This window comes from Cnephaeus nilssonii, assembly GCF_951640355.1.
Source record: "Cnephaeus nilssonii genome assembly, chromosome: 21".
NCBI lineage: Eukaryota > Metazoa > Chordata > Mammalia > Chiroptera > Vespertilionidae > Cnephaeus > Cnephaeus nilssonii.
The window spans coordinates 5,365,238-5,392,370 of record NC_137092.1 but is presented as its reverse complement, the minus strand read 5'-3'; the positions used below and the strand labels follow the sequence as shown (position 1 = coordinate 5,392,370).

At 39.5% G+C, this 27,133-nt stretch overlaps 2 protein-coding genes across 2 annotated transcripts in view; both read right to left on the bottom strand.

Moving 5' to 3' along the window:
• Positions 1-24,452, bottom strand: part of STXBP3 (syntaxin binding protein 3) — a 29,481-nt gene extending 5,029 nt beyond the window's left edge. Inside the window, exons 1-16 of the mRNA XM_079760602.1 lie at positions 24,314-24,452; positions 20,388-20,437; positions 19,729-19,810; positions 17,553-17,629; positions 16,061-16,139; positions 14,178-14,278; positions 12,399-12,553; positions 10,636-10,726; positions 6,932-7,056; positions 3,783-3,878; positions 3,592-3,649; positions 3,429-3,494; positions 2,154-2,234; positions 1,162-1,297; positions 786-892; positions 145-237 (exon numbers count right to left, since the gene is read on the bottom strand). Coding sequence (XP_079616728.1) covers positions 145-237; positions 786-892; positions 1,162-1,297; positions 2,154-2,234; positions 3,429-3,494; positions 3,592-3,649; positions 3,783-3,878; positions 6,932-7,056; positions 10,636-10,726; positions 12,399-12,553; positions 14,178-14,278; positions 16,061-16,139; positions 17,553-17,629; positions 19,729-19,810; positions 20,388-20,437; positions 24,314-24,362 — 1,446 coding nt within the window. The 5' untranslated portion in view covers positions 24,363-24,452. The remainder of the gene's footprint in view (positions 1-144; positions 238-785; positions 893-1,161; positions 1,298-2,153; positions 2,235-3,428; positions 3,495-3,591; positions 3,650-3,782; positions 3,879-6,931; positions 7,057-10,635; positions 10,727-12,398; positions 12,554-14,177; positions 14,279-16,060; positions 16,140-17,552; positions 17,630-19,728; positions 19,811-20,387; positions 20,438-24,313) is intronic.
• A 1,840-nt stretch (positions 24,453-26,292) lies between these two features.
• FNDC7 (fibronectin type III domain containing 7) overlaps positions 26,293-27,133 on the bottom strand; it is a gene marked incomplete at both ends in the record, with an annotated part of 23,372 nt that continues 22,531 nt past the window's right edge. The window contains one exon of the mRNA XM_079762022.1: positions 26,293-26,312. Coding sequence (XP_079618148.1) covers positions 26,293-26,312 — 20 coding nt within the window. The remainder of the gene's footprint in view (positions 26,313-27,133) is intronic.

Genomic DNA, 27,133 nt, shown 5'->3' with positions numbered 1-27,133 from the left:
TACAGGCTTCTTTGGTGAACCCTCCCAGTACTGCAGAAAATTCCTAACCTATAGATACGCCCAGCCTGACAGATAAACTATGAACAGTTAAGAATGCTCTACAGGAGGGCATTCAAGGTGTAAGTAAAATTTAATGAATTTTACCTCCAAAATATCTTTGATATAAGGTGTCCATCGAGAGAGTTGAAAAGTTTCTTCTGCAGACCGATCCTTTCTTGACGGTTTGCCTTGTGGAGACTAATATAATTGGGGGGGGGGGGGTTTAAAAATCAACAATTTATTTAGTGGTATCCTTTTATTAAGTTTTCTAACAAAGATATTTAATTTACAGCAAATACTATGTTGTACTACTTAAAAGTAAGATTGGAAATGCCTATTCAAATAATCTGAATAGTTGTGGACATATAACTTCACAGTATTTTTTGCTTTAAGGATAAAATTTATAATAGGACCAGAAAATACGTTTATTTGAAAGGGCTATAGAATTTAATGGGAAAAGAGTGATATTCTAAATAGAGTTCTTTCAAAATTTGTTTTAAATTAATCATAAAGAGAAAAGCATCAATAGCAAATTACAAGAGAAGCCCTAAGAGATAAATTCACCAGGAAGATGTAATTGTCTAAGTTACTCATACATGGAAAACAAAATGTTAATGTTTTACTTACCAAATCTTTGGAGTAAAATTTAGAAAACTATCCACATGGATACCCATATAAGAAGACATTTAATGCAAACAACTGCACATGCGTACATGTAAGTACATACAGAACGTAAGATTTCTTACCGGGGGGACAATGGGGACACCAAGGTAACTCCAGTTACGAATCATGTCACTCTCATTTTCTATTTTTACATTCTGGATCAACCTATCCAAATTTTCTTCCGTTGTTCCTTAGATAAGTAAAAATGTGAGTCATATAATTGCTACCACAATCATTTCTAGGTTTTAGGTAGTATCTATTAATAATGCTTTTTAAATAAAGAGCAAAGATTTAAATTATATATCCTTCAGTCTTTCCCCAATTTCATATTTTTCCCTTTCCTTATCTTAACCAACTTCAGCTACCACCTTTAATTATCTTAGTAAACCACTTATTATAATGCGATTTTAGAGCTGGATACTCTAATATATTTATGAAAATGAACAAAGTCTCCATTACCATTATTACTGAAGATATAGAGCAGGATTGCTCGTATTTTATCATAATTGTCGTTTTTGCCGAGCAGAACTGGCAGGAGCACTCGCATGGAATCCTTCACCTTCTGTCCTTCTGCATCAGTTCCCAGCGCCAGGTCCTTATTGAAAATGACACAGTCAGTGGCCCATAACCCAAGTTCATTTCAGTTAAAAATGTTGCTAAATTTTTTAAAAAGATATTTTTATTGATTTCAGGGAGAGAAGAAGAAAGAGAGAGAGAAAGACAGAAATATCGATGAGAGAGAACATCCATCGGCTGCCTCCTGCAGGACCCCCACTGGGGCCTAGCCCGCAACCCCGGCATGTGCCCTGAACCAGCTCCTTTTTGTGCATGGGTTGATGCTTAACCACCGAGCAATACCAGCTGGGCAAAATCTTGCTCAATTTTAATGGTATACTGATGACATTTCACAGGAAAATGTGGGCATCACTTGCAAACTTCTGATTGCAGAAAGTGAAAAAAGTAAAAAAATAATTCAGAGAAAAAGAAAACCATCACCATAAACCTGTGCAATGACCAGGGTGGCCATGACCACATGTGGCTACTGTGCACTTGAAGTGTGCCCAGCGGGAATTGAGATGTGCACTACAGAGGAGCCTCCTCAACAGATTCAATGTGCCTGTGCAGTGCTCTGCAGGATGCTACGTTCAATGCTGCACCCCTGAGAAAGGCCTGCCAACAATGCTACCTGGAACAATGCTCCAAACACTCAAATCATCCCATTCAATCAAAAATGCATGATCACAGACTAGGAGGGACTTGCTTACTATTGATGCCATATATAGCTACTTGTTAATTGTGGGGCATGATGTATTCAATATGGCCTAGGTGAGTCCCCTTCTAAGAGAGATTCTGTTATTCTGGACACACTGTCTTGAGCAAAGTTGGGTTTTATCTTAGAAAGATCACTCAGGAAATCTATTACGAACATAGGTATTTCTGACTGTACATACCTGTTCAGTTTTGCAGAGCTTTTCTATATTAGACTTGAATTTATTCATGCAATCTTCTGCTATGTTAAGATGGACAACTTGCTGAAAAACAACAAAAAAATCAGTAATTTTCAATTGGTGTGCTGCAGAATGTTTAAAACATGCAATACCTGATTATTTAATCAGGAGCACTGACCTCTTTCCCCTTCGATTGTCAAATAAAAAAGCGACAACAGCCTTCACAACAATAGCCGTCTGGTGTGACTGAATCAAAATTATACCTTCCCTCCCCCCACCCCCCAGATTTGTACCATGAGATGAAAAAGTTGAAAATCACTGATTTAAAGCATTTTCAATTTTTTCTGGTGTGCAATGTTAAACTTTTGAGATTGGCCTGAAGGGAAGTATGGGTTTGGATGGAAAGGAAGTACCATGTACACCAAAGGGAAACAACTCAAAAAAGGGGGAAACGTGAGAATTAACATGACCTACAGGGGACAATCAACAGACAGCAAGAAATAAAATGAAAGGCCCGGCCGGTATGGCTCAGTGGTTGAGCATCGACTCATGAAACAAGATGTCACAGTTCAATTCCTGGTCAGGGCACATGCAAGGGTTGGGGGCTCGAGCCGCAGTAGGGGGTGTGCAGTAGGAAACTATGGATGACTACCATCATTGATGTTTCTATCACTCTCTCCCTCTCCCTTCCTTTCTGAAATCAATGAAAACATATTTGAAAAAATTAAATAAAATGAAAGGATTGAATTTGTGTTGGGTTTCTGAATAACGAAAAATAAGGTGAAAGAAAAAAAAAAGTCCAGTTCTTAAAGTCCAGAAGAAAAAGTCTGAATTTATATTATTAGTTCTTAATTTGTGTGCAATATGATAAAAATTATTCCAATAATAACTCATAAGAATAACTGGGACAGCAAACAGTTTATCTGCCCACATAGTTTAACTACTCTTAAATCTATTAATTTAAAGAACCAAGTAGAATAACAATCACGGTTGAACCATTGTTGAATTTTCTTATTAAGTTGATAAAGGCTAAACATTCTCTGTATGGCTATTCAAGACAAAGATATAAAGAAGTCTAAGCTGGATATGGAAAAATCTAGATTATATATAGAGAGAATACTATTGGAAAGCTTAGTTACTTGGGGTATTTCTCAGAACTAGAATAAGGTTTTACAGGAAAACTAACACCAAGTATTCCATGACATCCACTGCTACACCCGACTACCGAACTAGGTGGACTAATAAATGATAAGGTATCTCACATACAGTACTGCTCACCTTAGTAATCTGTTTTCGGAAATGTGGCATCTTTTTCATTAGTTGGGCAAGAGCACTAAGTGATGTCTAGGAAAAATTCAAACATTTTAAAATTAAACTTATGATTCAGTTATTCTATATAACAGCTTCATCAATTTGAAAGTTAAATAAGACTCATTCTTACCTTTCCTTCTGTTGCTTTCTTTGTTGATGAAATTTCCTTCATAAGCTTGGGAATTTCCCTGTCAAATTGAGAGAATTCTTTAAATTTCTAAGGTGTAATTCTTTACAGAGACATTTTAAGATTACAAACTGTACTTTCATGTATTTAATCTCCAAAAAATATGAAATAAAAATTAAAATAGGTTCACATACTCTAATACAACCGCAATATGCCGGTGTCGAATTCTGACCCAAAGGTCATCATCTTCTTCAAGGATTGCCTCCTTTTCTTTCCCATCAGTTTTATATCTACAAGTAGACACAAGTATAAAACTTTTAATTATTCCGCCCTCCCCAAAAAAGTTGAAGAAATATTTTTACACACAAAAATTTTAACACACAGTTCAAGAACTGAAGAGTACATATCTACTATTTTGGGGGGGAAATGAATACTAGTAAATGCCTACTCAAAACTAAGGCTTATTGCAATCCTTACATTAAAAATCAAAGTGCTGCCCGGCCGGTGGCTGTGAGTCAACCTATAAACCAGGAGGTCAGGATTCGATTCCCAGTCAGGGCACATGCCAGGGCTGTGGGCTCAATCCCCAGTAGGGGCATGCAGAAGGCAGCCGATCAATGATTCTCTCTCATCATTGATGTTTATCTCTCTCTCTCTCTCCCCCTTTCCCTTTCTCTGAAATCAATGAAAATACATTTTTAAAAAGCCAAGGAGTTAATCCTACTAAGACATTTTTACTGTCAAATGTTAGAGTTAGCTGTCATTATTATAGAGTTTTAGGTTAGCAAAATGGTATTCTATAAAACAAAAATTCAATGTTCTACAATCAACTTTAAGCCTTTGCACTCACTTGCTTTTTTCTCGATTCCTTTATTCTAATGCTAACCGTGTCGAGTCACACTCGACATCCGAGTACAAAAGGTTAAGAACAAGACTGTGGCCCTGGCTAGAGCATTGGCCTGCAGACTGAATGGTCCTGGGTTCAGTTCCGGTCAAGGGCACATGCCCAGATTGTAGGCTCGATCCCCAGTTGGGGTGTGCAGGAGGCAGCCAATCAATGATTCTCTCTCATCATTGATGTTTCTCTCTCTCTCCCCTTCTCTTTTTCTCTCGGAAATCAATAAAAATATATATATTAAAAAAAAAAAAAGACCATGTGCCCTGGTTGGCTCAGTGTGGCTCCGTTGGTTGGACGTCATCCTGTGCCGGTCTGATTCCCTGGTCAGGGCACATGCCCAGGTTGTGGGCTCGAATTCCTGGTAGGAGGTGTGTGGGAGGCAGCCGATTGTTATTTCCCTTTCTCATCAATATTTCTCTCTCTCTCCCGCCATTCCTCTCTCTCGAAATCAATAAAAAATACTTTTAAAAAAGAAGACTGAATATACTAATAATTTTTATTCTAATTGCTTAAACACGATTTTGATGTTCTGATAACCATTAGTACAACTATCAATCATCCACTAAATGAAGAACAGAAATGTTTGAGTTGTTTCAGAGTTGGTACAAAATTCACAAACATATATCATTTGTTTGTATATTCTTCCCTAACCCTATAAAATCATCTCCTTTTAAGAATGAGAAAGGACCTGAAATCTATATAATTTTATTAACCATGTCACCCCAATAAATTCAACTTAAAAAAAAGAATGGGAAAGGAAATGAGAGAAAAACAAAGATTGCTTTAATAAGTTCTACTGAAGTGAGCAGCAATTCAAGGGGTTGGTGAAATTACTTAAAATAGGCTTCCTGACTGCTTCCTCAAACTTTCTCCCTTCTTTTTATGCAGATAGTCTCCTTCCATGTGGGAAGCTGGGGAGATTCAATCATCCTGGGGACTGTCAATATCCTGAGCCAAGATTAGGAAGAACAGCACTGAGCTCTCCCAGCTCTGAACAGTGGACAATAAATGTTGATTTCTGCTGTATGAATACAATCATTTCCATAGCCCCAAATATTACAGGTCCCGCCTATAAAGCCATCTACCTATGTGGTCTTAATTACAGATGCCCAAAGGTAGAACGAGTGTGCTTAATTATAAGGCTGCACCTGAGGATAACAGCCCTTTTGTCATCAAAATGCCACTTGTAGTTACAGAGTATCTTTAACCTTTGATTTGTAAATAAAAATTAAGGTACTTAGCATTTCCTGCTTTGTATTCTATTTCCATTAAAAATACTGAAACATCACAAACCACAGGGAGTTCATGCCTCCATCTAGTCTTACTCCTGGACTTCTTTGATTCATAAAAAAGGAAGTATTGATTTTTAAAAAAATAAATAAATCTCTCTTACTCTTAAAAAGATCAAACCTTGTCCTAACTGGTTTGGCTCAGTGGATAGAGTGTCGGCCTGAGGACTGAAGGGTCCCAGGTTCGATTCCGGTCAAGGGCATGTACCTTGGTTGCAGGCACATCCCCAGTAGGGGTCGTGCAGGAGGCAGCTGATCGATGCTTCTCTCTCATAGATGTCTCTAACTCTCTGTCACTCTCCCTTCCTCTCTGTAAAAAATCAATAAAATATTAAAAAAAAAAAAAAAAGATCAAACCTTGCTTTGCTTGCTAGCAAACCTAGGAAGATAAGTATTTTAAATACTTGGTTAAAACTAATATAATTTATGAAAAGTACCTATTACTTGATCTCTTTGTGCTACACACTGCTAGTGTCTGAAATGTATGTCTAAAGTCTGAAACCAAATTCTTTAGTGTTCATCAGTTTAATTCTTTTGTAAATTTTTAAGCAATGCAGGTTTAGAGACCTAAAGGATGAGAGGTAATAATCCCTTTTGAAAATTCTGAATAAACTGCTCGATGCTACTTTTATATTAGAAAAATAGCTATGATGCTACTTTTATATTAGGAAAAGAGCCATTATCTTTCTAGTAACTGTATTGATTAACTGTTTATTCTAATAATACAAATAACACAGAGAAAGCCAGAGTTTGATCAATATGCAAATAAAAACGTAAGAAAGAAAAATACAAAATTAGTTTAATAATATTTGGTTTAAGAAAAAATACTAAGTATAATTATCATAAGTGTTTAGTTATTTTTAATCTATTAAAATTGCTAAATTAAACCTAAAATTTCAAAAAACTAATTTTCACTTTTTTCTACTATGTTCAAGCAAATACATCAAAAAAGCTTCAAAGCCATCAGATTACCCATTAACTTACAAGGTTAAGACATTTTAAATGTATTCCGATTATAGGAGCAAGAGAAGGAGAAAGGCCCTGAATAAAAAAGGTTACAGAGACTTTAGATTTCTAGTGCCTACAAGAATCATTAATTGCTCATATCTTATCCTGTTTGTTTATGCCCTTCAGATGCCCTTGGAGTTATACTTGCTTGTATGTATCATTCTCAATCGGCAGTAGATCATACGCCATTGCCTGAAACGTCAGTTCATGCAGGACAGTGGACACAGGATCAAAGCCACGGTCAATTATTATGAGCTGGGAGTGAGTTTTACCCTGGAATAACAAGATAAAATTATCTTAAGAAACTTCCATTTCTTTGTGTGAACACATTTTTATACTACCTTAGAAAACAAAAGCAGATTTTTCCTAAGTTCTGTCATTATATATTAAAAAGGGAAAAGCTGAGTGGCACAATAGGGGGTGGGGGAGGAACCAAACTACAAAACCAGAAGTTTTCAGAATCAGATTGAGGATATGCTCAATATTGTGAAAATTCCTTTTAAAAAGTAACATTTGGCTTGCATTAAGTCTATTTTCTTAGGAGTTCAGCTCCATAAGCACTAAAACTAGGATAAATTATGAAAGGTAGCCATTACTTGAGCTCTTTGTGCTACAGGCTGCTAAGTAGGAAGTACATATATTAGTTAATTCTTATATAGCAACCCTAAAAAACAAGTATTCTTATCTCCATTTGACAATGAGGGCAGTAAGGCTTAAATAACTTGCCCAAATCACATAGCTAGTAAGTGGCAGAATGGAGATTCAAACCCAGGTCAGATTCACTCCACAGCCTGTGCTCTTTTTTTTTTTTTAATATTTTTTGATTTTATTACAGAGAGGAAGAGAGAGGGATAGAGAGTTAGAAACATTGATGATAGAGAAACATCGATCAGCTGCCTCTTGCACACCCCCTACTGAGGATGTGCCCACAACCAAGGTACATGCCCTTGACCGGAATCGAACCTGGGACCCTTCAGTCCGCAGGCCGATGCTCTATCCACTGAGCCAAACCGGTTTCAGCCAGCCTGTGCTCTTAACCATCATGCTATTTAAAAAGATAATACTGATACCAGCTAAGATGCTAAATCTTAATGAAAGTCTTATTTTCATTCATTCACAAGCAGCATTAATCATTAAACAGTGAACAGTGCTGGGAAAAATAATTGTTAATATCATTAACTTTCATACTTTATTTTAAAAAGTTATAAATTATTTGGATTATTCAAAGCAGTAAGATACCTACAATTCATTAGACAAACATTTCCTATTTATTTACATACAGCAGAGGTAAATTACATAGGCTAGATCTTTGAAAAGTGTTTAACTATTCACTAATTTAAATAAACCTTATGGTCTAGTAGTTAAGAGCACAGCCTTTGGGAATCAGATAGATCTGGGTTTGAGTCCAGCCTTGACCACTTTCTTGCTGTATGACTTTGGGTAAATTGCTTAACTTGTTAATATCTCAGTATTCTCACCGTAAAAATAAAATATAGTAAGAACCTCTGCTTATAAGATCATTGTAAAGATTAAACGTAATTATACCATGAAACACTTAGAACACCCTGGCACTGCATGAGCCCTCAATACATGTACGTTCGGAGTCTTCAGAAACATGAACAGGAAAAACAACTGCTATATCAGGGTTCAGGGTTACGGCGGGATGTGGGAAAAAGCCTCACTTGACCTGAAGAGTCAGGAAAGGCTTCAAAAAGGAGGTGACACTTTATCAAGTCCTTGAATAAGGAAAGAAAGGTATCAAGCATTTGAAAGAAAGTATAGTTTTCAGGAAGGAAGAATGGAAAAGATGAGTTTTATTTATGTATTTTTGTGGATTTTGCCTTTTTTTCACTGAAATCATGAAGGAACAAAGGATATTTACCAATATATTGATTGCATATCTCTTCCCTCATTCAATAGACATTTACTGATTACTTACTATGCTCTGTGTACTGAGCCATTATCTTCATAACTACAACCAACATCAGCTTTCGCTAGGCCTCCAAAGCAAAAACTAGTAACTTAAATTTCTAAACTAACAGTATATCTAAGCTATAAACTCTCCATTCTAGCCAAGGTGTTTGTGAATTTTGCCTTTTTCGCTAGGCCTCTGCCCAAAATATCCTGTTATCCAAGCAATACAATTCCTCTTCTATCACTTATACTCATTCTTCAAGCTCAAGGGCCTCTTCTTCCAGGACGCCAGTTAAAATAAGAGTGAGTCCCAGCCTATGTTCCCATTACATTCTCTGTATCCTTCTCATTCCACTTATCACAAACCATTGTAATTGATGGTTTCCTTAACCACCTCCTCTTCTCAACAATCTAGTTATTCTTTTCATTTCTTAGCTACTGTAATATGGCTTCCCAGCCCATTGGCACCACCTGTCAGGCTCTTCATTTTCCAACCCACGCCTAAATGCTGGGATTCCCGGGGTTTGGGCCTTACTCTTTGATTACTTTATACTATCTTCATAAGATAGTAACAGCTGCCAATCATTAAACTACCGTATGTGCCAAACACGTTAACTCACCTAATCTTCATACCAACCAAGCAAGGCATATGTTACATTATCCATTTCACAGATAAAAATGCAACTCAGAATAAATAATCTTGTCCAAGGTCACAGAGCTAGTAATAACAGGAGTAACTGTATTGATTAACTGTTTATTCTAAGAACTTTACATATATTAACTCAGTTAACCCTCTCACTACTTTATAAAGTAGGTATTATCTCATTATTCCCAATTTGTAGATAAGAAAACTTAGGCATAGAAAAGCTACATAATGTTCCCAAATTTACATATCTATTAATTAAATGGCAGACCAGGATTTGGACACAGTACCTACAAAACCCGTATCTTCCCCCCTAAACCTCACTGTGTATTAGAGTTTCCACTACCATCTACACTGAGTGGCCAGATTATTATGACCACCCCATCAGTACTTCGTTGGGCCATCTTTTGCCTTCAATACTGCAGCGATTCTTCTTGGCATTGACTCCACGAGATGTTGAAAGGTGATGTGAGGGATCTGACGCCATGCCTGATGAATAGCACTGTCCAGTTCTGTGAGATTTGATGGTTGTGGAACCTGACGGCTCTTTTAACTTCGTCCCACAAATGCTCAGTTGGATTGAGATCTGGTGATTGTGGGGGCCACCTAAGCAAGGTAAAGTCTCCCTCATGTTCTTGAAATCACTCCTGCACAATACGAGCACCGTGGCATGGCGCATCGTCTTGTTGGAAGAAGCCATCTCCATTGGGATACGCCATCAACATGATAGGATGAACTTGATCAGCAACCATACTTAGGTATGTTGTGCTATTCAGACGTTGTTCCACACGAATTAAAGGGCCCAAATCATGCCAGGAAAACATGCCCCAAACCGTAACACTGCCCCCACCAGCTTGAAGGGTTGTACTCATGCATGTGGGGTGCATGCTTTCATGCTGTTTCCGTAAAATTCTCCCTCTGCCATCTGCATGATGCAACTGGAAACGTGATTCATCGGACCACATGACTTTTTTCAAATGCTCGACTGTCCAATCCTTGTGTTCCTGTGCGAACTGGAGACGTTTTATCTTGGTAACCGCAGACAGCAAAGGTGTTCAAACAGGCCTTCAGCTTCCATATCCCATACGATGCAGTGTACGGCTAATTTGCTTACAAACGTCAGGTGGTCATAATAATCTGGCCACTCAGTGTATATTAATGACTCTCAAATCAATATTGGGGATCTATGTTAATGATTCCCAAATCCACATTAAAAAATAAACAACAGCTTCGTTGGTTTATAAAGAAATAAGTCAGACTTTATTTATAATCACTATCTGCCTTATATACATTACCTTTATTAGGCTCTTTTCATCAGTCTTGTAGTAGTTTTCAAGTTTTTTTTCAACAAGTTGGGCAAGTTTACTGGCATTATCTAGAGGTTTACTAGAAATGGAAAAAATGTTCACTTATCTTTCTTTCAAGACACTTTACATATCATAAAGTTGAATTTTAAAATTAAACCATGCAATTTATTAATTTAATAAATTTTATAAAATGGAAAACTTCAGATAATATATCAAATATAATGTTATACTAATTTTGTCTGGATTTTATAAATATAAACCTTATTCTATGTGCTTTAGATTTTTTAATATAAAGTAAATTTTATAAATAAAAGTACAGTTCCCTTTATTCCCCTTCCAATTCCTGGTCTTCTCCCCTACCTCTACCTCTCACCTCCCCACTCCCAAGGAAACCACTGTTATGAATTCGATGTGTATTCTCCATGCCAATACTGTTATTTATTTATTTATATATATGTGTGTGTGTGTTTTGTTTTGGATTTTTGCAACACGGGGGGAGCAGACCTGATAACAAGCATCATCTTTCTTTCTTTTTTTTTTTTTAGTATGTTTTTATTGATTTTTTTAGAGAGACAGGAAGGGAGAGGGAAAGATACATTGATCAGCTGCCTCCTATACACTCCCTACTGGGGATCAAGCCTGCAACTCGGGCATGTGCCCTGACTGGGAATCGAACTGATAACCTTTTGGAGCATGCGATGAGGCTCAATCCATTGAGCCACACCATCTGGACTATGAATGTTTTATCAGTGTATGTTTTTACTATTATATATATGAGACCTATTTACGTTGTCACATACATCAAATTTATTCATTTTAGTTCTCTCTATATATATGTCTATCAAATAATTATACTGGATGCTATATATTCATTCCCATTCCCCTAAAGATGGGTATTTAAATCATTCTCAATTCCATCCTATCCTATTGCAAACAACACTGAAATAAACATCTTTGTACATGTTTCTCTAGATATATTACATCTAAAAGTATAATTACTGGGCCCTAGCTGGTATGGCTCAGTTGGTTAGAATGTTGTCCCATGCAAGGTCACAGATTCTTTTCCCAGTTAGGGCACATATGGGAGGAAAGTGATAGATGTTTCTCTCTCACATCGATGTTTCTCTCTCCCTCTCCCTCCTTTCCTCTGAATCAATGAAAAACATATCCTTGGGTGAGAATAAAAAAAATTAATAAAAAATAATATATAAAATAATGAATGTCAGACTGTAGCTCCTATGTAACAAAGACATTTCCTCTAAGCATTCCTTAAACTCATGGGGGGAAAAAAGCCTGTAAATCACACCAAATTTAAGCACTGAAATTCAGTAACAGAGGCTATTCGTCACTCTGAAATTTAAACCTCACACTTTAAATCTGTAATTACAGCCCTAGCCGGCTTGGCTCAGTGGATAGAGTGTCAGCCTGCGGACTGAAAGGTCCCGGGTTCGATTCTGGCCAAGGGCACATGCCTGGGTTGCGGGCTCGATCCCCAGTGGGGGGTATGCAGAAGGCAGCCGATCGATGATTCTCTCTCATAGTTGATGTTTCTGTCTCTCTCTCACTCTTCCTTCCTCTCTGAAATCAATAAAAAAATATATTTTTAAAAATAAATAAATAAATCTGTAATTACAGCATAATCTTACAAGGAAAATTCTGCAAACTAATCCACCTAGCACAGACATTACTTACCTCTATCCTGGAGAGAAAATAGAAAACATAACATGAACAGACACTATTAAGTGCCTTACCTTTTATACCTTACTCCGGGATTTTCATCAAGGCTAGCACATACGGTAACTATCTGCTCAGCCATTGCTTCCATTACAGCATCTTTTCCATTTGCATTACTAGGATCTGGACTGTAACAGTAATAGAATGCATCTGGTACATCAAGAGTGTATACCTAAGTGAGGACAAAAAAAGTTACACTGTCAATGTGGAGACTTGATTTATAAAAATATATCAAGAAAAATGCGGCTATTATTTGGGCCATTAAAAAAAACACTTGCACTAACCATGCTGTTTTCTGAAACAACTGTGTCTTTACCATAATCAAATCTCATTTTCTGTCATTTGGATTTCACCCTTTCTTTTCTGACTCTCCTTTCCTGCTTAGTCTACCTCTCTCCTTCAGTTCTTGTTTCATAAACAGATAGCTTTTCACTACCTGTGCAACAGCTGAAGGACTCTGAGGTAGTCAAACTAAAATAAAAATCTAATAACTGGCCCACCCAATGTGGCTCAGTGGTTTAGTGTCAACCCATGCACAAAGAGGTCGCCGAATTCGATTCCTGGTAAGGGGCGTGTAGGAGGCAACCTATCAATGATGCATTGATATTTTTATCTCTCTCTCCCTTCCTCAATTTTAAAAAAGATCTAATACCTAGCACAAAGAAATACAACAAAGCCAAAATTGGTCTATATACTTGGCATACACTAAAAATCTTCTAGAGAATAATCTAGAAATTTTCCATAGTTGATATATATCTTTATCTTATATTCTTCATGTTCTTAAAATAGAGATATACTTCCTATAAGACACAACAATGTGCCATTGGTCTTATCATATATACTCTGACCTCACAGACACATTTATTCAACTAACAAAAGCATTTACTTATGTGCAAAGAATAGGATTAGAGATTTACTATTATTGTATTTGAAGGATATGAAAGAAGAAGCTCTCTAACTAGGGTTGAGAGTTCCTCAGTAAACTAATTTTTATTTTATTTTTTTAAAAAACAACTGTGGCCAAAACCGGTTTGGCTCAGTGGATAGAGCGTCGGCTTGCGGACTCAAGGGGCCCAGGTTCGATTCCGGTCAAGGGCATGTACCTTGGTCGAGGGCACATCCCCAGTGGGGGGGGTGCAGGAGGCAGCTGATCGATGTTTCTCTCTCATCGATGTTTCTGGCTCTCTATCCCTCTCCCTTCCTCTCTGTTAAAAATCAATAAAATATATTAAAAAATTTAAAAATAAAAAAATAAAAACTGTGATCCCTCCTGGCCTAAGATAATGAATTGAGTATAAAAGTAGGTCTGTAATAACCATTGTAGGTTAACTGATGAATTATCAACCAACTTCCTTGCATTTTCTTTCACACACAGGCATTCATTCCTCTGCACCTAAGCCATCACAACCAGCAGCAGCCTGAACATGGACTGAGATTCAGCTGTAGCTAAAACTTTGTGTCTGTGCTGCTCAGCCATCTAATAAAGGTTGTACTCAAAATCGTTTGATCTCATAATCCGTGCTATAAAACTTGACATACACAGGACCTAGTGGCAGATTTGAAATTTTAAGCTCCACTTTCATTATTAATGTTATATTCTAATAAAGCACTCATGTTCTTCCCTTCATCATGGAAAATGTTTATTTGTGGACTATTCAAAATTCACCAAATATCTAATAAGTAAAACATTACAAATATAGAAGTAAAATATACCTTATTAACAAATAAGCTCATAAAACAAAATTTTAAAATCTATTATGAACTAAAATTTAAAAAAATAAAAAAACAGAAAGTACCCGAGATTCGAGCGGAATGAAGGAAATATTTATTTCTTTACATCTTCTTATTGACTTGGAGCAAGAAGACTTAATTTTGTTAAAGAGACTATCAGGGCAAACTGAAAGGAAAAAAAGAAAAAAACATCAAAGCACATAACTCCATGTAAATTTTTACTCTTTTAGATAAATCATTCTAACACCTAGGAATATTTATTTTACATATAAATTACTGACTTTTACAATGTAATTTGTCATGAGAACAGAAATAATACATAAATATTGTTCTTCACTTTACAGAGCAGCTGTATTCTACTTAAGAGGCCATTCCAGAAATTCTGTTTTCCCCATTCATGTCGACCATAACCTAAAATATATTTCCTTAGATAGCTGCTAACACAGCAAACTAAAACTGTCAGGAAGGAAAATAAAATCTTAACTCATGACTTAACAAAATTTTCTAGGATTTTCAGAACTTCTTCAGAATTTGCACTCCTTTTCTAAGTTGGCCACTAGGTGTAACCATACCACACAAACTTAATTCTTTTTTAATTACAAGAACTTCTCTGATGTCAGGAAATTCTAAACTAGTAAGTTCTGGACCTTAGAGACCATTTTTTTCTTCCCCTTTTTAACCTACCTGTTTACATTTCCATTCAATCTAGGTTAGAATATCAGCCATTGGCTCCTAACATGGAGTGGCTTTTAAATGGAGTTGTTTAGCCTCAAGATTCCTTAAGTTAAAAGAGGCTTCACATTCATTAAAATTTATCAATTTCATAGACATGAATTTCTGTATAAGGCTACCTAAGTGACAAATACTTATGGGATAACATTTTTTAAAAAAATGCAAACTACTACTAGGCATGACATAAATAATAATTAACAGGAATAATAATGTACTACTTAAAATAATAGCAGAGACCAAGACCTAACTTAGATCAATGACATTTTTATTTTGCAATGTAATTATGTAATATAATAACATAAAACAGAATTATATGTGTCTCTGGACTTCTCTGTGATTCTTTCGTTTAGGTGCTTTCTATCTGAACATATGGCCTGGTAAGAGAAATGTGACTGATTTTCTCCTTTAATACTTGCCAAACAGGGGCAATTTCTCTAGTGCCCTCCCAAAGGGTCTTATTTCTTACTAGGAGCCCGTTGCACGAAGTTTCGTGCAATAGACTTCCTTCACCTGGCTGCCGGCACCAGTTATCCGCCAGCAGCAGTTTTCCTCTGGCCACCCGCCGATCAGAGCGCCTCCCGCTCCGATCGGGCGGGTGGCCAGAGGAAAACTGCTGCTGGCGGAAAACTGGTGCCAGCAGCCATGCAATCGGCCACCCCGAGTTCCGCCACCAGCGTCTTCCGCAGCGCCAGCCTAAGCAGCGCCGGCTGGTTAAGCCGGCGGGAGGAGCGGGGGTTGGGGACTCGCGAGTCCCCGCCCCCCGCTCCTACCGCCAGCCAATCGGCCACCCTGAGTCCCGCCCCCCGTACCTCCAGCCAGCCCAATAGTGGGCGTAGCGGAGTGATGGTAATTTGCATATTACCATTTTATTAGGTATGATGATGATGATGATGATGATGATGATGATGATGATGTAATCAAATCCCCAATTGAAACTTCAATTTAAAAAAGAGTTCTTCTTGTCATCAGCACATAATTTGAGGGATGGCCTCTCCACCAGCCCCCCACCTCTGTATACCAGCAAAAATGATTGTCTTTTGAAACTAGTTTGGGATGATTTATTTTAATTTTCTATCACTTTATCATGAATTAGGATATATATGATCATATATTTTTTATTCTTTGTAACCTAATTAGAATAAGTAGAAAGTCACTAGTATTGGCATACATAAGGATTTTAAATAATGAAAGCAATGACTTTTACAAAGCTACTTACAGTCAGTGAAGTATATGTATGCTGCTTTATATTTATTCTCCGACTTACTTGGAAAGTCACGTAAAAAACAGTCTACAGACTTAAAAAAAATTAGATGTCAATATATATTAAATACTAATTTAAGTATACTAGCTTTTGAGATAACTGAGATTATACTATTTCGATGATAAAATAAAACCTTAACTGTGTAGAAGTTTAATTTATAAACTTATTTGTAAGATGCTTCTTATTGACTTGTGGACTATTCAAAATTCTGTTATGCTGTTAGCCAGTGGCAGCTAGAAACGTACTAAGATCGAGGTGATATGTATGAACAGAGTGCTGTTTGGCGAGGAGGAGATCTAGGAATGATCGATCACGAGGCTGGGAAGCTGCAGCAACACAGAAGACAAGACCACTGAAAACAACAGATGAAGAAACTGAAAGTCAGCGACCGTACTCGAAGTATTATCCACACGGATACTGAAACCTGAGACTACCACTGGAGAAGTGTTGAAGAAAGTGACAGTGAGCTAGGAGCTAAAACTGTCATGAGATTAGAATGAAAACGAAGAAGAGGGTAGATGACTGCAAGAAGGAGGAATAGGAGGTAATACAGTGTGGTGGAATCTGACTTAACACTGCTAGCTTTAAAGATACAGTGGTCTGAAAGTAAAAAATAACAAAGATTTAATTCTCTCTCCTTCCTCTGTCCCTTTTCCTCCTTCCGGAACTCCTAGAACCGTATTTCTGACAGATCTCATGGATCTATCCTCCAAGTCTCTTTCCCGCATTATTTCAGGACTTTGTTTTATTTTTGCTTTGAGATAGTCCATTCTGATCTTCTAGGCTATTTATTCAAATTTCAATAGTAATTATTCTCTTCTTCAATCAACTATTTAACTGAGACATCCTATACTTTTGAGCTTCAGAAAGTTTATGTGCTAACTAGAATCTCATTCTGTGTACTGTTTCTCTGTTCAGATTGTCAGCCTTCTCTCCAAGCAGCTACATTTTGCTAGATGCACATTTTCTCTATTATTGAACTTCCACTCTCTAGCAGCTTCACCCACTTACTAGTAGATGGGTAGTTGCTGAATTACAAAACAAAGAAATTCCTTTAACATAAAAAAAATTACACCCACACATAGTAACTAAGATAAATTGATTAATCCAACACTATTTCTTTAAAGTACATTTCCATCCTCTTAACAATTATGGCTGACTAGGATCTGTATAAGTAACAAATAATTCAAAGAAACTGTAATAATTTATACAATTAAATTCTGCTTTCATATTTCATGGGGGAGATAGGAATTTTTTCACTTACATATTCTTAGTGAGAAGAGTGCAAATAAAACAATCTTCTAACAGAAAAGCTTTCCCAAGCAAACCAGTTTATGTCACTATTTTTCTAATAAAGGGTATTTTATTACCTTGACTTTCTATGAGAAAATCATGTCAACAGTGAAAATATTGAAGAACATACTTTTTAAAGATTCAAAATACTCACCTTTGATGTTGGAGAGATAAAATAAAGAGCTTTCATTTGTCTGACAGGTTCCCGAACCTTATAAATATTCTCCACAACTAACAAAAAAGAAAGTCATTTTATATAACCAAATATTTATACACTCAAAACATTTTTAAAGTAAACTTTATTGTACTTCTTACTTATAATAATAGAGAGACAGATTTACATATCTTGGGTTTAAACTTTTCTTTGTCTTCATTTGATAAAGTATAGAAGTCTTAAAAATGTGTTTTCCCTAAGGTTAAACTCTGGGCTAAGTGTTCATCATGAAAATAAAAAGATAAAGCAGCTATTTCATAGTTACGTCTACCAGCATAAGCAATCAACAGGCCATGAAGAAACCAAGAAAATGCATTAAAAATTAAATTATGTATTTATTTTTTAAAATACTCTACTATAATAATAGCGAGTATGATACTGATACCAGGCTAAGCACTTCACATGAATTATCTGTTAAATATCATAATAACCTTATAAGTATTTTACAAATGAAGAAACTCAAATTAAGTAACTTGTCCAAGTGACACAGACAGAAAGGTGAACAGACAGAATTCCCACGCAGGCCTGTCCAACTCCAGAGCCCAAGTTTTTAACTACAGTTCTATAATATCCTTTAAATAATTCCCAAATTAACTCTTATTCTTTTAAAACCATACATTAATATTATAAAGTATAAAAACAAAAACAAAAAAACCCACAGTAAACCTAGAGGACTCTGGAGGACACTGAGAACAGTGCAGAGGAATGTGCTCCATGGTATACAGTCCTATGACATGCTCTTCAACAAAAGCTTTCTGTGGCCAAATAAGTTTAGAAACTGAATACTATACATGTACCGGGGGCATTTAAAAACTCCAAAAAGTCTTAAAGAAACCTGTTTAGCTTTGTTTAATGCTATTTCCCAAACTTACTTGGCCACAGAATCCTTTCATTGAAAAATATCTATAATAATAAAAGCATAATATGCAAATCGATTGAACAACGGAATGACCACAAGGACGACCACGCTATGACACACACTGCCGTGTGCAATGCAATTGGTCGGGGGGTGGGGGGGTGCCCACCCACCGCCATTGCCCCATGATCACCCCGCAGAGAGAGGCCCAGGCCACTGACGGGCTGGGCGATCAATCAAGGGGGAAGGGGGGGTGGCAGTGGACACGGCCAGAGCACAGGCCAAAGCGGGGCGGGCAGGGGGCGGGGCCAGCTGCTGGCAGCTGAGGGAAGCCTGGGTGCTGTAGCTGAAGGGAAGCTGGTGCAAGCAGCCAGAGGAAGGAAGGCCTACCCTTGCATGAATTTCGTGCATCGGGCCTCTAGTCTATCAATACTGAACAAACAGTAAGAAACAGTAATAGTCTACAAAAATTCAATAAAACCTCCTTACAGTGCAAAATGGTTCTGTAGTTTCATAGTACTTTCACACTTATTACCAAATGGTTCTCACTCTAGTTGCACATCGGAATATCCTCTGGGAACTTAAAAAACTTAAGTGGCTTGACCATATTACACTTATCCAAAATAGAGAAATCAAGGCTTTCATCTTCTGATTTCTAGTTTAGAGCTTTTTCCACTGAAGGTAATCAAGATTGCAAACTGAATATGTAACCAACAATAAAAGATTATTTCATATATAAATATCAAAAAGTAAATTTTATTGCCCTGGCCAGTGTGGCTCAGTTGGTTGGATCATTGCCTCATACACCAAAAGGTGACCAGTTCAATCCCAAGTTGGAATACCTGCAGGAGGCAACCGATCAATGTTTCTCTCCCACAATGATGTTTGCTTGTTTGTATGTTTGTTTCTCTTTTTCGCTCTCTCTCCCTTCCTCTCTCTAAAATCAATAAATATATCCTGGGGTGAGAATTTAAAAGAAAATTTTGAGAATTAATTCAACAGGGCAACTGACTTAGTCTTGGTTAGAAGCACTTAAATATATATCTCAGCTGAGATGAAAAAAAAGACCTGACTTACAGAGGTTATTCTAAAGATTCACAGAAAAAAGAAGAATGTCCAGTGTAATTATTAAGGCTACAGTTATTAAAAACAAAACCATAACCCCCTTAGAAACACAATTACTAACTAAAGTTTATCAATACTTCAAACTTTCCCAATCACAATAAAAATGTTTTCATGATGAGTATTGGTAACACTTACCAGTTATACCCTCTGCTAGAAGATCTGTCATTTTGCAACACGATGCCAAAAGCTTCGTGGTAAATTCATCTAAAAGCATTATCTTAAATTGAATATAAATAAAAAAATAGTATAAACATTTGATTGCTAAAAATTCACACAAAAATAACTTAATCCATTAAACATTCAAACATAATCCTTTTACAACATAAAATTAAAATATGAGGACAGTAGGCAAAATGATCTCAACTCATCTTTTAACAAGCATGATCTAGAGATTGTGTCTTTATATATACATGTAGTATTATATACAAGTGAGCAAATGGAAATATTTCCACTCTGAAGCAGAGAACGTTCAATTTAAATGTATGTTATGTTTAACAAATTTTCTTAAAATTATAAAATGCCACTTGAAGAATAATAATTGTTCCAGGCACTGTTCTAAGCATTTTACATGGATTAATTCATTTTAATATTAACAACTACTCTATGAGGTACTACCATCCCCATTTTATAGACAAGGAAACAGGGGCCATGGAGAGATCAAGTAATTTGCCCAAGAAGCCACAGTTATTAAGTGGAACTAAGTGGTATGGTTCCAGACTCTATAGCTGATAGAAGTATAATAAGGACAATATACTGAAGGTCAATCTAAGGGCAATAAAATATGCAAATTCTACCTTCCATTCATCTTCTTTCTTGCAGTCATCAAACACTGTTGCTTTTATTTCTGGGGAAAAAAAATTATATAGGAATCTTAACCAACAGTTAGAAATACAATAATAGGATAACTATTCAAGAAGTCCAAGATGGCTGGGAAAATATCCAATATGAAATTCTGCTAAGCTACATAAAAAGCATATATACTTGTTAAACTCTATGTAAAAATCCAGTTATCTTTAGTACCTAACCTATATAGTAACATTGAAACTACATTTTTAAACTTCTGAGAATAAGAGAATAATAAAAAAGGCTAACATATTAAGTACATAAACACCTGGAAAATATTTCTGAAAGTGTTATCTAATTTGTTTTTCCCTATTTACTTAAATCCCAAATAAACAAAATAAAACAAAAAAACCCATGGGGGGCGGAGATAAGAAATCAAACGAAGGACTTGTATGCATGCATATAAGCATAAACAATGGACGCAAAACTCTGGGGGGTGAGGGCAAGTGTGGGTGTGGGGTGGGGGGGTAATGGTAAGATATGTACACATATAATACCTCAATAAAAAATTAAAAAAAAAAACCCATAGGAAAATCTCTAACTAGCCCATTGCTAAATTACATCTGACAATTAAAACTGGGTAAGTGGCCCTAGCCAGTTCGACTCCAGTCCCAGGGCACATACCTGTTTGCAGGTCAGAGCACATGCATGAGGCAACCAATCTATGTGTCTCTCTCACATTGATCGTTTCTCTCTTTGTCTCTCCCCCTCCCTTCTGCTCCCTCTAAGAATCAAATGGAAAAATATCCTTGGGTCAGGATTAACAAAAAAATTAATAAATTAAAAAAAAGGAGAATTTTTAAAAAAACTGGCTAAGTTTTTTCTTCCTAATTTACTATTGATTACAATTTTCAAGAACATGTATCACATTATGATACAAATAAATATTCAGTCTTGATTTATAATAAATAATCTGTAATAATAAAAGCGTAATATGCTAATTGGACCAGACAAAGCAGGGGCTACAGCCGCAGGATCGAGGCTGCGAAGGCCTACTCTTGCACGAATTTCATGCATCGGGCCTCTAGTTACTAATATGTTCCTTGAAATGGTTTTCAAAACTAATATAGGATTTGAAAGCTACGTCTATAATAGCTGTGTCAGGTTTGTTTGTTTTTTAAATAGCTTTATTGAGATTAATTTGCATACCATATTACAGGTGACTTTTGAACAACTCAGGGAGTTAGGGGCACCATCTCCATGGAGTCAAAAATTCCCCTATAGCCCTGGCTGGTGTGGCTCAGTGCCGAGAACAGGTTCTGCGTATGGGGTCCTCTGGCCGTCTGAGCCAGAGAACCCTGAAATCAGGTTCATTCCCAGTTGGGACACCTATGGAAGGTAATCAATTGATGTTTCTCTTTCACATCGATGTTTCTCCCTCCCCCACCCCCGTTTTATTACCTAATGATATTCCATTGTGTGAACATAGCACATGTTATTTTTCTATGGACATTTGGGTTGTTTTGACTTTTGACTATTTTGTAAAGGGCAGCTATGGTAACAGCTATGAATCAGAGATTAAAATTTATTAAGTTTTAATATATGTAAAGAGTGCCTGGCACAGAGGAATTGTTCAAAACATTGTTCCCTTCTCCCTACTTGGTGGGTAAACTGAAGGGTATTTAGCTTTCTGTACTATCTTCAAACTAGCAAAACCTTTTCCCAGTCAAATGTACGATTCTCCTACCTCTAAGGAGATTCCTTCATCATTTCTTTCCGACCCTGTCACCTCGTACTAGGAGATCTCATAGGCATCCCCTTCTCTCTTTCTCTCTCTCCTCCCTAAATGCCGAATAAACATCATCTTGAATTTCTGGTTATGTTTCTATTTACGCCAAGACTCTAAGAACTGCCCTGGCCAGTCTGGATCACTTGGTTGAGCATCCTCCCGTGCACCGAAAGGTCGCCGGTTCAATCGTCAGGTCAGGGCACATACATGCCCAGGTTGCAGGTTCAATCCCTGGGTCGGGTACAGGAAGCAATGTTTCTCTCTCTATCCTAAAATCAATAAAAACACATTTTTTTAAAAAGATCTTAAGGGCCCTAGCCGGTATGGCTCAGTGGATAGAGCATCGGCCTTTGGACGGAAGGGTCCCGGGTTCAATTTCCGGTCAGGGCACATGCCTGGGTTACGGACTCGATTCCCAGTGGTGGGGGGGCGGGGTGTGCAGGAGGCAGCCGATCAATGACTGTCTCTCATCATTGATGTTTCCATCTCTCCCTGCCTCTCCCGTCCTCTCTGAAATCAATAAAAAAATATTTTTAAAACATCCTAAGAGAACTTTTAACTAGTTTTAACTATTACCTCTCTTTCCTCCCATTCAGTCTCCTGTCTTCTTTATCTTACACTCCATCCGGATACCCTGGTGCCACCTCATGCTAACAGCACAAGATGGAACCTGCGTTACCTCTCAACGCTCCCTCTCTCGCCCAGTTTCCATGCTATCGAGACTGGAATTACTATCATTGACCTTTTCTCTTTTTTTCTTTCTGATAAATGCTGATGCTAAGGACCATCATTCCATAGCTGAGAAATGACTTATACAACACAATTCATCACCCTGTTTCCCATAAATATATTTAACTGCCCTTGCAATTTTAAGGCATTACCCTATCTTCAAAGCCAGCCTCATCCATCTGGAGAAACAAAACGCAACCTTATCGTTATCCAATTTCTCAAAAGACGTTTTCGTAACTTTTTTTTCTCTTCCTTTCTCTCTGTACACTTGTTTTTCCGTACGGGGTGTGTGAAGCACAAAGGCCAGTGACCGATTTGGAATTTCGGTTTCACACAAGGAACTCTGTGCAACTCCCCAGAATTTTAACTCAGTCACAGGGGGTCTTGGCTCCACGAGCCGGCGTCAGAAATCCTCGTTAGATACCCGAAACCGGTCTGGCTCAGTGGATGGAGCGTTGGCCTGCGGACTCAAGGGTCCCAGGTTCGATTCCGGTCAAGGGCATGTACCTTGGTTGCGGGCACATCCCCAGTGGGGGGTGTGCAGGGGTCGGCTGATCGATGTTTCTCTCTCATCGATGTTTCTAACTCTCTATCCCTCTCCCTTCCTCTCTGTAAAAAATCAATACAATATGAAAAAAAAAAGAAAAAAGAAATCCTCGTTAGATAGCTGCTGCTCCCTTTCCACGGCTGGACCGCGACTCTGCACCCAGCACTGCCGAGCAAGGACGGTTTCCCACCTGACAGCCCAGTGGGGACCGACTTTCAGGAAAGCCCTCCGGGATGGCACCGGCAGAAGATCCGGGGCCAGAAAGGGGTCCAGTCCCAAGAGCCGGGAGCGGCCCGGCGCGGGCGGGGGCGCAGCTTGGCCCCAGAGCCCGTCACCCCAACGGCCCCGCCGCCGTGGACAGAGTGGGCGCCTTCGGGGCAGAGGGAGGAGGCCGTGTTCTGACTGCGTTTGTTTGCTTGTTTGTTTGTTTGTAATGGACACTGAAAGCTACGGCGGCAAACCCTCCTCCGTAGGAGCACGATTACGCAGGCGAGGGCGGCAGGGGAGGGGCGGGGCGGGACGGGAAGCAGGGCTCGGACGGTCGCGGCGGGGACATCGCCGCCTGGAGCGGCCACCGGGAGGTGGGGGGCGCGGCCGAGGCCCGCACAAGGGGCCGCGCGCGGGGGGACACGCCGGGCCGGGGCGCTCTCCCCGCGCGGGGCGGCGGGGCCGGCGCCGGCAGGGACGAGGGGGTGGCCGACGCGAGCAGGAAGGCCGTCTCCCGCTCCCCGCCCATCCCGGCGCCGCCAAGAGGTCCTGACAGGGACGCGCGTCCCGAAGCAACAAGTGCCCGCGGCCGCTCCGCCAGAGGAGGCCGGTCCGGGGCGGGAAGGCCAGGCCGCCTTCCTCAGCCCCGGCCCCTCCGCACTCACTCTGCCACACGACGCTCTTCAGCCCCCGTTCCGGCTCCGGCGGCGCCATCTTCCTGTCGCTGCGGAGGACCGGCCGCCGCCTCCCGCTGGCTCGCCACCTACTTACTTCAGCGGGGCTTTGGGGCGCTCCCGTGGCCCCGCCCCCGCCGGCCGCGCCCGCCGGTGACGTCACGTCGTCCGCACGGGAGCCACGCCCACCATCCTGGACGGAGGCTGCGCAGTGCGGGTGGAAGCGGGCAGTCGCGCGCCCCCTAGCGGGAGGCGGGGTCACGTCAACCTCGGGTGACGTCAGAAGCAAAACAAAAAACGTGTGGACAGATTGTCAGCTGGCAGCACCTGAGGGATTTTGGAATTCGTGGGTGCTATACAAGAAGGGAGGATTCTTCGCTTTCCAAAAGAATTCTTCCCTTTGCGAAGCGATTCATACTAGGCTTTGCTCAGTAGCCACTTTAACAACCGAACGGAAAATGTACCCCCCTCCAAAAGTTGATTTTATGCCGTGTTCAAGGACGGAATAATGGTGTAGAACTATAAGGTGTACCTCCAGTGTGCCCCGAACTAAACCCACTCCTGAAGAACTCATAGTCAAACTATAGAGCTCAATTCCTGGAATGCTGAAAGTGGTCAAAAGTTGGTTTCAAAAGCAAATGCTTTAATGATGATGATATACATAAATGAACCAATAAAACAATGATTATTTATTGTTTTATTGGTTCATTTATGTATATCATCATCATTATGCTAAACATAAATTCATGTGTCAAATTGTATGGGAGAGGCTATCAATGCTTTCGGGTCCAAAAGAAGGGAATTACTGTTGAAAGCTGATTCCCAGAGGAGACGATCAGGGCTCAGACTTAAGCGGCCCAACTGTGACATCATCATCACACACACGGGCAGAAAGAAAGTAGGCTTTCCTACAGAGATTCGCAAAGATCCAATGGCCTTAATGCAAGTTGGTCACATAGGGAAGTGGAAATTGTTACTACTGCTAGTAATAGTTAATATTTACTGAGGGCTTACTATATGCCAGACACCCATGGTAAGTAGATTATCTCATTGACCTTCAAAGCATCCCTTACCAAGGAAACTGAAGCTTGATGAAGTTAAGTCACTTAGTGGGGATGCACAGCCAGTGGTGGAGTGGGAAAAAGACCAGGCTCGAGTTATACAGAAAGTTACAAATAGAGCAGTCTGTAAGATAACCTGCAATTTTTTGCTCTTTAGGAGTGAAAATGAAATATAAAATCAGCCATAATATGGGTTCAAGCACAGCATATGGCATTGTTAAAAACAACACAACTGGCCCAAAATGGAGTCACTTTATGCTAAGCCTCAGTTATTTTTGATCACTTCTCAGCGTCCCATCACTGCAATTTGCTTCAAGGAAGAGCTGGTGAAGGCAAGCCTTTGAAGGTCCCCAATCCTGGCCACATGTCAGAATTGCTTGGTGAGTTTGTCGCGAATACAGATTCTCAGGCCCGGCCCCAGATCTATTGAGTTAAGAGTCACCAGGGGTGGTACCCGGGAGTGTGTATTAACTAATGAGTTCCCCGAGTGATGTGGACGCACCTGTCCCAGTCCCGTTCATTCACTGGAACAAACGTGAACTAAACCCAGCCCTCCTCTCTGTGTGGCCACTGAGGCAGCAAATTTCACTGTTAGAGCTCTACGGCTTGTCTCCTTTTTCTTTTTCTTTTTTCCTTTTTATTTTCTTTAGTATATTTTTATTGGTTTCAGACAGGAAGGGAGAGAGAGAGAGAGATAGAAACATCAATGATGAGAGAGAATCATTGATCAGCTGCCTCCTGCAGGCCCCACACTGGGGACCGAGCCTGCAACCTGGGCATGTGCCCTGACTGGAATCGAACCCTGACCTCCTGGTTCATAGGTCGATGCTCAACCACTGAGCCACGCCGGCCAGGCTGGTCTCCTTTTCAAGTGCAGGTGCTCTGGGAATATCTCTTACCAGTGACACATCATGTGTCGCTCGTCATTCCTACACAGACAGGGAAAGGGGACAGAAACAAGGACGTGTGCCCTCCCTCCCAGTTTACCCAAGTCCATGCTCCAGTTGCCTCTGGACAGAATTCTGTGGTTGTTCCTAACTACAGCTCTTGTCTCCACAGCTATGCTTTGGAGGAGTAAACACTTTAGTTGTGTGTGTGTGACTATAGTACCATTTCATATGAAGGCTACTGGCATTTGAAGAACACACATTTTTCTAGGTTACAACAGATTTATCTTACATATAATCATTGCCTTTCCTCTCCAGAGATGAAAAAAACGGTTACAGTGTGAGAGGGGGGTACAGCCAACAAGATTGATGGGCCTTCCCCCAAAAGGTACACGTCTGTCCGTCTGCCACAGTGTGAGGCCCTGCCCCGGCTGTCTCTCCATCCCAAGTGTTCGCACACTCACAAGCGTGGCTGCGATCCTTCCAGCAACTGGCCAGCAGCCCTGCTCTCCCCGGCGCTCCGGCAGAGGCCACAGCCCCACGCTGTGGCTGGGCGCACCCTGCAAGCCGCTCGCTCGACAGGACAGGGGGGCCTGGCAGTGCTGCGGCCCAACGTCCCGAAGTCCCTGTGGTTTGCTGGGGGATGAGCGGCGTCTCTGATGTCGCCTTCTCTGGGAGGGAGCCTTTCCAGCCCTTGAATGGTTAAGGGCTACATGGCCAGGGCTGGTGTGGATGAAACACGTGCGGAGCAGATGTGCTGAAGGCCGGGCGTGCCTGGATGTGAAATCTCAGAAGGAATCTCCGAAGCAGACCTTTCATGTGTCCAGGACTGGCCCAGGGCACGGCTCACGCAGGCGGCCTTC